Consider the following 11459-nt stretch of genomic DNA (forward strand, 5'->3'; position numbering starts at 1 on the left):
AGATATGTGCATTTAAAGTGGCATGTGAATTAAAGTGGCATGTGAATGTGAATAGAGGGAGTAGTGTTTGGGATAATACAGCACAGTATACAACAGTACGGCGCTGCAATACGGCATCACGAACAACCCTGAACAGTGACACAGTATGCGGTACAGTATGCTACATACAGTACAGTAGGTAGTGGAGCCTATGTGTATGGCTCAGTTAGGACCCCTGGTGAGGTCAGCGTTGACAGTTCTAATGGTGTGTGGGAAAAAACTCAGTCTCAGTCTCTCTGTTCTCGCTGTGTGACTGCGGAGGCGCTTGCCTGACCGCAGCAGCTGAAACAGTCCGTTGTTGGGGTGATGAGGATCCTTCATGATCCTACGGACTCTGCTACTACACCTCCTGGTGTATAACTCCTGCAAGGGGGGGAGGGTAGTTCCAGTGGTACGTTCAGCTGAACGCACCAGCCTCTGCAGGGCCCGCCTGTCCTGGGCAGTACAGTTCCCAAACCAGGCAGTGATGTTGCCTGTCAGGATGCTCTCCACTGCTCCAGAGTAGAAGGACTTGAGGATCCTCACAGAGACCCGGAATTTCCTCAGCTGCCTGAGGTGGTAGAGACGCTGCCTCGCCTTTCTCACCAGAGTGTCTGTGTGAACAGTCCATGTTAAGTCCTCTGTGATGTGGACTCCCAGATATCTGAAGCTGCTCACCCTATCAACAGAAGTCCCATTAATCCACAAGGGCGCGTGCGTCCTCGATTGTGATCCACGCCTAAAGTCCACAATCAGCTCCTTGGTTTTGCTGACGTTCAGGTGTAGGCTGTTGTCCTGGCACCAGAGTGACAGGTCAGCCACCTCCTCGCGGTAGGCCTTCTCATCGCAGTCGGTGATCAGGCCCACGACCACGGTGTCGTCAGCAAACTTGATGATGGTGTTGGAGCTGGACCTGGCCACACAGTCATGTGTGTACAGGGAGTACAGTAAGGGGCTGAGGACGCAGCCCTGGGGGGATCCTGTATTCAGGGTGAGGGAGCTTGACATGTACTTCCCCACCTTGACCACCTGGGGGCGGCCTGTGAGGAAGTCCAGGATCCAGGTGCACAGCGGACCATTCAATCCGAGCTCCATCAGCTTGACAGCCAGTCTGGTGGGAACTATGGTGTTGAAAGCTGAACTATAATCGATGAACAGCATTCTCACATAGGCCCCCTTCTGGCCATCCAGGTGCGTGAGCGTGGTGTGCAGTACCTGGGAGACCGTGTCATCCGTGGATCTGTTCTGCCGGTACGCGAACTGCAACGGGTCCAAGGTGCGGGGGAGGGAGGCGCAGATGTAATCCTAAATCAGCCTCTCGAAACACTTCATGACACTTCATGATTCATGATTCACTTCATGAATAACATTGCTCATCTCGTTCCAATGGCACCTGTCAAGGGGTTTGATATTTATACCGTAATACAGTTCTTGAAGTTGATGTGTAGGAAGCAGGAAAAATGGCAAAGTGTAAGGATCTGAGCAACTTTGACAAGGGCCAAATTGTGATGGCTAGACGACTGGGTCTGAGCAGGTCTTGTGGGGTGTTCCCGGGATGCAGTGGTTAGTACCTTCCAAAAGTGGTCCAAGGAAGGACAACCGGTGAACACAGGGTCAGGACAGGGTAATGGGTGCCCATGGGTGCCCATGTTCAATGATGCGCGTGGGGAGCGAAGGCTAGCCTGTCTGGTCCAACCCCATAGAAGAACATCTGTAGCCCAAATTGCTGAAAAAGTTAATGCTGCTATGATAGAAAGGTGTCAGAACACACGGTGCATCACAGCTTGCTGTATGGGGCTGCATAGCCGCAGTGCCGGTCAGAGTGCCCATGCTGACCCCTGTCCACTGCTGTAAGCGTCTTCAATGGGCATGTGAGCGGCAGAATTGGACCATGGAGCAATGGAAGAAGGTGGCCTGGTCTAATGAATCATGTTTTTTTTTCCACATCTGCCCACAACAAACATTGGAAATAACATTAGAAACAACAAAGATTGGAAATTGCAAGCAAATAAAAAGACGGGTATTGGGGAGATGTTCAGAAGGAACAGGAAATAACCAATAACCAGAGAAAAAAATGGTTCTGATTTTAAACCAGGAAATGTAGTGCAAGCAATAAACTCCCTTTGTTTGTCACAGTCAGCATAATGCACCTAGACTATGAAGTGATAATCTTTTATTAACAATAATTTCTGACCTGTTCTTTGACAGAGGCTTGATGGATCCTGAATTGCTCCATCTCGAGTAAACACATTTTGACAAGCCGCATTACAAAGTTTATGAGCACATACAAAAGAATTTGGCGGCTTTGTACATTAGTACATCTTACAGTGTGAATGCATGAATGTCAAGGTAAGACTGCTCGAAAGAAAAACATCTCTCCTCTCACTCTCCTGTCTAGTCACAGGGTTGATTGTGATGTGGAGACGCTGCCAGAAGAAGAAGCCCCTGGCCAGGATGAAGCACAACGAGGAGGATGGAATCGAGATGAGCAAGGATCAGCTGGTCATCGACACTGACGAGGGTGGAGGTGAGATGGACATTGACAGGTATGTGGATGATGGAGCAAAAGAGCTGCTGCTCATAGGAATGTCTTTATCTCATGATGAGCACCGATAGGGACACTGGTGTCAGTTATTGGTCCAGTGTACCACAGTATATTCCCAATACAAAAATCCAAAACAAGTCAGATAGTACAGAAAAACATGATCTCAACCCAATGCATTTATTCCTCTCGGATGAGAATAACACTTGGAAAGGTCGTCCAGTATTTATTCAGCACCAACAGTATTCAGTATTACTGTAGATGCTGTTAATATACAGATGATACGCAAATGGCATTGAAACAGTCAAGTCAAGTTTATTTATTTATTTTTATTTATATAGCCCCCAATCACAGTACAGTATTTCACATAGAATGCTTCACATTTCACATACAAATCAACCCCATCCCCTAGTCTGAACCCTCATCTTGGCCAGTAAAAACTCAGAAAAAAAAGAGGGGAGAAACCTTGAGAAGGGGCCACAGAAGATGGATTCCCCTTCTAGGATTACCAGGCTACAGGCAAAAAATCATAGGATACAGCAATGTTGATGGATAATTAGAGGGCAAGGCATGAATACATAACAAAGGTTTGGATTTTGAGAGGTTAGGTATTTGCTAGGCACTTGCTCAAAATGTTAGTTCTTAAACAAATGAAAAGGTTTCCATTATTTTTGTTGTAAGTTTCTATTCCAAAGAAAACAAATTTTTAATCTCATTTTGTTCATCTTGTTTCTGCTTCATAACACAGCTGAACAATGTTGTATCTTATTAAAATTAATAACTAAAAAAAACAAAAAAAAAACCTCTAGATTTTCTTTCTCTCTTCTAGAGACGGCCTCTCAATCCAGACCTCGGTGGCTCCCTGCTCCGCCGCCCAGACCACGGCATGCAGATTTAACATCCAACAATTTTTGCACATTTATTTTTCAGAAATGTGTGTTTTAACCGTAGTGCATTTGTAGCTAATTTATTCTGTTAACCAGTTAACGCATTTGAACAAATGTCTGTAAATTGCACATTAACCTCGTCTTTTAGTCTGTTTTTTGATATATTTTTTTGGATGCACCCGACTCGGCCTGTTTTGAATCTAACCAGTTATCTCTGTGATATTATTTTATTTATCTTTTAATTTTTTTTCTTTGCATTTATATTTAAAAAATAATTGTATCCCTCATGTCAAACGCTTTGAATTACCCTTGTGTATGAAATGTGTGATAAAAATAAGCTTGCCTTGCCTTTTTATTTTTGTATGTCTTACAACTGGCTGTGGTATTGAAAGCCTGTAACTATATATATTTTTTTATATATTTTGGGGGAGATTCCTAACAATTGCAATATTTTATCTCAAGTTTTGTTTTGTAAATGTGAGGCAGGAGAAGGTTTGTGTACTTCTTCCATCACTGATCCTCTCAAAATCTACCCTGGGGGGGCTACACAAGAACCATTGAAGAGAATTTCAGATTTTCCTTATCTTATTTTATTTTATCTTTTTATGAATTTCTGTTTTTCCAGTCCCCACTTGGGAAAATACTGATAACACCATTTATTTTCTCTATTAATACTTCTTTAGATTCATAATCAAGTGTGTTGTACAGTAGAAGAATACAATTAAAACTTTCCTTTTGCTGGTGTTGTGTATTAGTCACAGTAGTATTCAGCATTTAATTGTTTTTGGGGGAATTTAAAGTATATTATAGAGGTTTATAGTGTGCCAAAGCAAGACATGACCTTAATTATATTTGGTTAAGATATAAACACATAAAAAATATATGAAGTGAATAACTGGAATATATATTTGTGTAACTTGTTACATATGGCTAAGCGATATGAATGAATAATTATTACAATAGTTATCTAGTAAATACAACAAAAATATTGACATGCATTATGATCAAATATGATTAAATATAATATATATAATATAAAATAAAATAATGTAAAAATTTGTCAAGTATTGTTCATAAGAAATGTATATCCCGTTGGTAAACAGTGATAAGGCTTTTAGGGCCTTGAGTTGAGTTATTTCTAGGTCCTAGAAATGCAGTCCAGAAATGGCAGCCTTCTCTATTGCAGGAACATGCTACTCGAAAATCATGCGATAGTTGTTTATTAAATTTAGACGTAATAGGTGTTCGTTGCCAGTTTTTGCTTTAAAAACTTTGAAGAAAAATATTTTGCAGTATCAGGGGCAACTGGTATCTGGTGAACTAAACTAAATGACCAAAGGCACCTTACTAACATAGTAGGTGTTAGGCTGCATAATTTATGAAGAAATGAGATGCCAGCCATTTCTCTTGCAAGATGTAATTGGTGTCATATGAATCAATACTTTACCAAAGAGCAACATTTTTTTGTTGTTGTAAATAACTGGATAGACTCTCTGTGGCGTTTTCTCATCTTTATGTATTGAAAAAGTTAAAAGAAACAGCAACTGGCAGGATAATTTACAAATGCATACAACAGGGAGAGTATTTGTCTTAGACTAAGTAGTTGTTTTTTTACATAAAAATATAGACTTTTAATTTTTCTATTTCTTTTGCCTCAATTTTATTAAAACGCATCATTAATATATATTTATATCTTACAATGTACTAACATTATATTACTTCATGTACTAAGACTTTTATTTGCAAATTGTATGCGGACTTCTGCATTCCATTGGAATGAGGTCATAAACGATGCGGTCCACTGACTCCGTTAATGAAAACATGGGTTCCAAGTTGTGCGTTCCAACGCTCTTGTGGATTCCAAATTGGAATTCTGTCTCAAAACGGCTGTTCCTTTGCACTTTTAAAATTCGGACGTTTGATTTTTCCAATTTCCGACTTCAACGGAACAACCTCAATTTCTTTTTATATTTATTGGCACGTTCGTTTTCAGAACGCCATGCCAATAAGGCTTCCTTAAATGAAATACATAATCCATATGAGTACGTTTTATCCTCCATATATCGAGATGTTTATGCTTCAATTGTTTTCAGCTCAACCCTGCGTCATGTGTGAAACATTTTATTAAATCGCCTCGGGAGGACATTTGTTGTCCACGAACATTTTTAACCAAACGAACCCGGAAGTCGGTGCGCCAAACTATTTGTTCCCCGTGTTGTTTTGACTCTAAGGTGATCGTGATGGTGGTGGAGGTGGACGGTACGAAAATGTCTTTTCCTGTGTGTGTTGAAGCACTCCTGCGCTCCGAGGTAATAGAGGACGCGTTATACAAAGACGAAGGTCTGTGCGTTCTCGGTATATTCGGTAAAACCGCCATCCAGCCCGGGCCGCCCAAAGAGTCTCTGATCAACACACTCGCGGACAAGCACCTATTCCCGGCGTTCGGCGGGCTCGAGGAGGACGACGGGGGTCTCATTCGAGTGTTCTACAGCCAGGAGAGCCGCGTCCTGTACCTGGTGCTCGACTCGGTCTGCGACGCCCGGCAGCTGCTGCGGGCGTGCGAGTCTCTCTCCGCGGAGGTCGGCCACTCGGACGCCCACGACTTCTGGAAAGACGCGGAGCAGCGGCACTGCCTGCACCTGCTCTACCTGTTCTCCCTCTGCCACGTGCTCGTCGCGGTGCACCCCAACTGCGCCTTCGACGTCACCTACGACCGGCTCTTCCGCGCCCTGGACGCGCTGCGCCAGAAGGTCCTACCGTTCGTCCGCGCCTCCATCAAGGACTGCCCGGTCTCCAAAGAATGGAAGTTGAACTGCCGCCCCTGCCCCCCGCGCCTGCTCTTCGTTTTCCAGCTGAACGGGGCCCTGAAAGTCTCCAGTGGAAATGGGACGGATTCGGGAGGGACCCCCGACAAACCCAAAAAGCACTCCCCCAGGAGACGGCTCCAGCACGCCTTGGAGGACCAGATCTACCGCATCTTCCGAAAAAGTCGGGTCCTCACCAACCAAAGCAGCAACTGTCTGTTCACCGTGCCCGCCAACCAGGCGTTCGTCTACGTGGTACCGGGGGCGGATGAGGATCCCCTGGCCGCGTTGCTCGGACACCTCCGTTCCAACTGCACTTTGCGCGAACAAGACGCGAATGCGCCGATGTCGGGTCCGAGGCGCTACCAAAAGATGCGCCGTTTGGCGAGACAGCCGAACTTTGGCGTTGATTCCAGCAGCACGTCCGCGGGCGGACAGCCGGCGGACTGCAGCCTGAAGGAGTTCCTCTGGCAGCACGTAGAGCTGGTGCTGACCAAGAAAGGTTTCGATGACAGCGTCGGTCGCAACCCGCAGCCTTCGCACTTCGAGCTCCCGACCTATTCCAAGTGGACGCAGGTGGCGCGCGTCCTCCACCAGGTCCTCATCCATAACACGGAGGAGGACACCGCCGACCTGGCCGCCAAAGCGCAGAGCCAACTCAAAGTGCTGGAGGGATTCCTCGACGCCGACGCAAAGTTCTCCGAGAACCGGTGCCAGAAAGCGCTGCCACTGGCGCACAGCGCCTACCAGTCCAACCTCCCGCACAACTACACCACCGCGGTGCACAAGAACCAGCTGGCGCAAGCCCTGCGCGTCTACAGCCAGCACGCCCGCGGCGTGGCCTTCCAACACTACGCGCTGCAGCTGCATGAGGACTGCTACAAGTTCTGGAGGAACGGCCACCAGCTGTGCGAGGAGCGGAGTCTCACCGACCAACACTGTGTTCACAAGTTCCACTTGTTGCCTCAGTCTGGTAAATTGTTTACATCTACTTTAATCGATGGAGAGGTAGAAATATATAGCCTAGGTCTTCTTGTGGGGCATGGAGAAGCCAAACAGGCAGGGCCGCACGAAATAAGGGTGCCCGTGTTAAGTTGGACCAACCTTAAGTCTTTGTTCTGAATCTTTGTGGTTTTCTTATTTTTGTAAATGTTGGCACTTTTCCTTACAGCGACAAATTGAGGTTCTGGGTGGAAATCGGAATCCCACCATGTTCACATGGGGTTCCTCTGAGTACTCAGGTTTCCTCCCATCCTAAAGACATGCACGTTAGGTTACAGACTCCTGCCGATGGACTTGACCAAGGCATTTGTCAAAAGTCTGAGTTGGTCCCCTGGGCACAGCCTTGCCCTGGCTTCCCAGTGTTCCTAGCTGTGATTGGTTAAATGTGGAGGACAAATCTCACCCTGGGGATTAATAAATTGTCTTTTCTTCTGTGTCAGTAGTGTTTGCCAAATGTCACTTGACTTTGGCTGCGGATATGCTTTGATAGTGGTCCCACAATTCAGAAATAGTGTATAGTAGGACCATAAATGAAGTACATTAGCTTAAATAAAAAAAGAACAGGCTATTTGAAAACTATTGTCTTGCAGAAGACTTGGGGTGACAACTATTATTAGTTCTACTTGAACTATCCCTTTAATCTGTAGATCTGAGTGTTTTCTTAAAACAGACTTTTGACTTATGCTAATACATTCTATAGTGGTCATCTGATCTGATTCTGATTGTGGTCATCTGAGACACATGTTAATGCCAGGTGTGAAGGGGGTCACAGTGATGATGTCAAACTGACGTAATGATGAAACATTCCCTCGGGTCAACACTCTATATTACAATATATTAGCGGATCAATACAACCTGAGGTCTGAATTGTTTTAGGGAGCTTTTGCCTAATATCATACTTTGACTTTTCAGAGTTCAATGTGATAAAACTGAGTTGAATTTACATGCGATTTTGAATGTTATCTGATAATGTGGTATTAGACAGTATCTGATGTGGTTGCATTAGCCATCTGTACACTGTATACATGAAGTTTAGTGCGGTTGGAAAAGTAACCAGTGTGGGTTCCCTCGAGTATGAACCGTGAAATGAGATGCTAATGTATTTAAACTCTATTGACAGAATATTAACTTGTCATTTCTTAAGGTGAAAAACCAGAGATGGATCACAACCCACCCATCCTCAACCACAACAGCAGGGGGCGAACCACTAGCGCGTGCAACTGTGGAAGGAAGCAGGCCCAGCGGGAAGATCCGTTTGACATCAAGTCTGCCAACTATGACTTCTACCAGGTCAGCGTACTCATCATTCACTTCTGTGATTGTCACATATGATGATAAGGCATAAGCTTGAGAAGTTTTGTTGAAAGATATCCAACACACATTGTGACTCCCATTCCCCAAGGCTGTATTGCGTCTGAGCCGATTTGATCATAAATTTTACTTGAACATTTCCACAAATATAGAGGCACTCGTCTTTTTCATCTCATTTTGTTCTTTGGTAAGATGAAAACGTCTCTAAAGCACAAAATCTATCGTACTTCAACTTAACATGGAGAGGGAGATGCACTCTGATACGTTTGCTGACAGCGATTCTGTTCTCTTTCCTGGGTCTTTTCTCTAGGAGATATTTGCAGACAAGCCTTAAGTCTGCATGCCTTTTATGGCGTAAATTGTATGGTGTCATGTCCTCTACCTATCCAAATCAACATGAACAGGCAGCTGCTTCCAGTTTAGGGACAGTTGGTTTTCATTATCTGATTCACCTGAAGAGCGCCCAAAAGCGCCTCAAAATCGAGGGATTTCGCATGTTTCATGAACCCCGCATTAGTCTTACGTAGGTTCTTTTCTCAAAAACAAAAGCTATTTATCAATTAGAACATTGCAAACAATTTTTATATTTTGTGCTTGTGGTTATGCCTGTATACAAACTAGGCCTAATATATTGTTTCTCTGTCCCCATTTTCTAAGATGCTGGAGGAGAAATGCTGTGGAAAGTTGGACAGAATCAACTTCCCAGTCTTCCAGCCGAGTACGCCAGACCCTGCACCAGCCCTGGCCTGCCACGATGCACCGCCATCCCCATCCGAGAGCTCTGTGCCTGATGAGGGGGAGAAGCTGAGGGCTGCCGCCACCACCACCACAGATGATGCCACCTCTGCCCCCAACAACATCGTGCAGGGCCACACCCAGGGGGACACCAGCCTCAGCCTGGCGCTCAGCCTGGGACAGTCCACAGACAGTCTGGAGCCGTATGGGGAAACGGATTCGAGCGAAACACCGGTCCAGCACAAGAGACCCAGCCTGGTGGACCGCCAGCCCTCCACTGTGGAGTACCTCCCAGGCATGTTCCACTCAGGCTGCCCCAAGGGGCTGCTCCCCAAGTTCTCGAGCTGGTCCTTGATGAAACTGGGCTCGGCCAAGTCCTACAATTGCCACACGGGCCTGGAGCAGCCGGGCTTCCTTCCCGGCTCTTCCTTCCTCCTGCCGTGGGACCTGGTGGTGCGCTCTCGCTCAGAGGACGACACTGGATTAATGGACCCCCTCGACAGCGGAGGCACCTCGCTGTGGCCCGCCCCCAACAAGGTTCCTGCAGGTAAGCGCGGGAGCACAGGTGGACTGGGGAGAGGCCGCAGAAGGGACGATGTGGCACGGGCTTATGTGGGCTTCGAGTACGAGGACAGCAGGGGCCGACGTTTTATCAGCTCGGGGCCTGATAAGATTGTGAAGGTCTTGGGGCCCGGGGGCGCCAAGGAGCCCGCGAGCCGGGTGCTCAATACAGACATGCCGCTGTACATCCCCACACCCACCCAGGGCCGTGGCCTAAAGCCTCACTATGCTCAGCTGGCCCGGCTCTTCATTGTGGTGCCCGATGCCCCACTGGAGATCACACTCAACCCACAGGTTAGTTGATTTGGCCCTCTGCGTTAACATACTTGTACACCGTAACAACAAAATTAGTCTTATCTCCTCCTATTTTCATTTATTTTTTTCAAATTTTCCAGAAATATCAATGCTACCACCATCTTCTAGTAGTCTCATGTGAACTCTGTACAAAATCGATCATCCGTCTGTGGCTCTGTTGAACTGTAAACCCATGTATTACTTATTAAATATTTGCATATTGCCACTTCACACGAATCCCATTATACAACTTTTTTGACAGTAGTGGACTACAGTCCACTACTGTCAAAAAAGTTGTATAATGGATATCTCAAATATCTGCACCATTTTTACTTTAGAGCAGTGTTCACCTTTACCAGAATGCACTGTCCAGTAATATATAAGGATAAAATCTGTTCTTTAGGGGAATCCAGGTGAACTAATTGAAATGTTTTTATTTTTTTAATCGTGTTGTCTTGTTTTGGTCCATGACAAATCTCTCACATTCATTGAACTAGTCAAAACCGTGTGCAACAGTGCATTTATTGTAACATGTCTGTTTGAACTTGACCTCCTGATTTTACGCGAAGGCAGCACAAATAGTCTGGTGTGGATTTTTTTCTTTATTGCTTTTAAATGTAATTAAAACCGCAAAGGGAAGCTGAAGTGTTCCTGATTTAAAGGAAGTCCCCTCTCCATGCAATTGATAAGATGTTTCTCATTCGGTGTTTCGCCCCCTCTCTGCACCCTCCAGGTCCAGCCAGGCCCTCCGCCGTGTCCCGTGTTCCACCCAGAGCAGACGGAGGTGGTGCTGCCCCCCGACAGCCTGTGGGTGCTGCGTTTCCCTTACTCTTACGTGACAGAACGCGGACCCGCCTTTCCCCCGAAGGAGAACCAGCCGCTCACAGGTTACAAGGTGCTGCGGAACATCTTGCGAGCCACAACAATCAGCCCTCCGCTGCAATGAATCAAGTTCTTAAAGTGCTTGTGTCTTCGTACTACTCAGTGTTAGTGTGTCAAGTGTATATAATTGACAGTATTGGTGGTAATTATTTCAGAATCAACAATTTAATTGTATTACTACTACTGCTTAGAATAAAGTGATTGAACTGGGAACGTCGTTGAATCATTTTATGCCAATTTGTATCACGCACTTTCGCCACTAGGTGGTGCACATCACCCGCATACTCGATCTTTAAACGGGCCAGGAACACGGAATGTGGGGCTTCCTGAGTGGTTATGTGGGGATTCAATGGGTGTGTCGCTCTGAGTCCGCTGTGTCGCCGATGTTTAAAACCTCATGTAGGCACAGAGTTACGTTTCTAA

General features: G+C 45.7%; 1 protein-coding gene across 1 annotated transcript; it reads left to right on the forward strand.

Moving 5' to 3' along the window:
* Positions 1-5682: 5682 nt before the first annotated feature.
* On the forward strand, positions 5683-11101 carry smg8 (SMG8 nonsense mediated mRNA decay factor). The gene is made up of 4 exons (XM_080014346.1): positions 5683-7224; positions 8398-8543; positions 9222-10154; positions 10888-11101. The coding sequence occupies exons 1-4, from the start codon at positions 5688-5690 to the stop codon at positions 11098-11100; spliced, it is 2829 nt and encodes a 942-aa protein (XP_079870472.1). The 5' UTR covers positions 5683-5687; the 3' UTR covers position 11101.
* Positions 11102-11459: the final 358 nt, after the last annotated feature.

This window comes from Zeus faber (genome assembly GCF_960531495.2).
Source record: "Zeus faber genome assembly, chromosome: 14".
NCBI lineage: Eukaryota > Metazoa > Chordata > Actinopteri > Zeiformes > Zeidae > Zeus > Zeus faber.

Bases quoted from the DNA above. Each gene is read 5' to 3' on its own strand.
- smg8 (XM_080014346.1), top strand. From the start codon at position 5,688: ATGGTGGTGGAGGTGGACGGTACGAAAATGTCTTTTCCTGTGTGTGTT. The intron at 7,225-8,397 runs GTAAATTGTTTA...TCATTTCTTAAG, and splicing joins CCACTTGTTGCCTCAGTCTG to GTGAAAAACCAGAGATGGAT. The intron at 8,544-9,221 runs GTCAGCGTACTC...CCATTTTCTAAG, and splicing joins CCAACTATGACTTCTACCAG to ATGCTGGAGGAGAAATGCTG.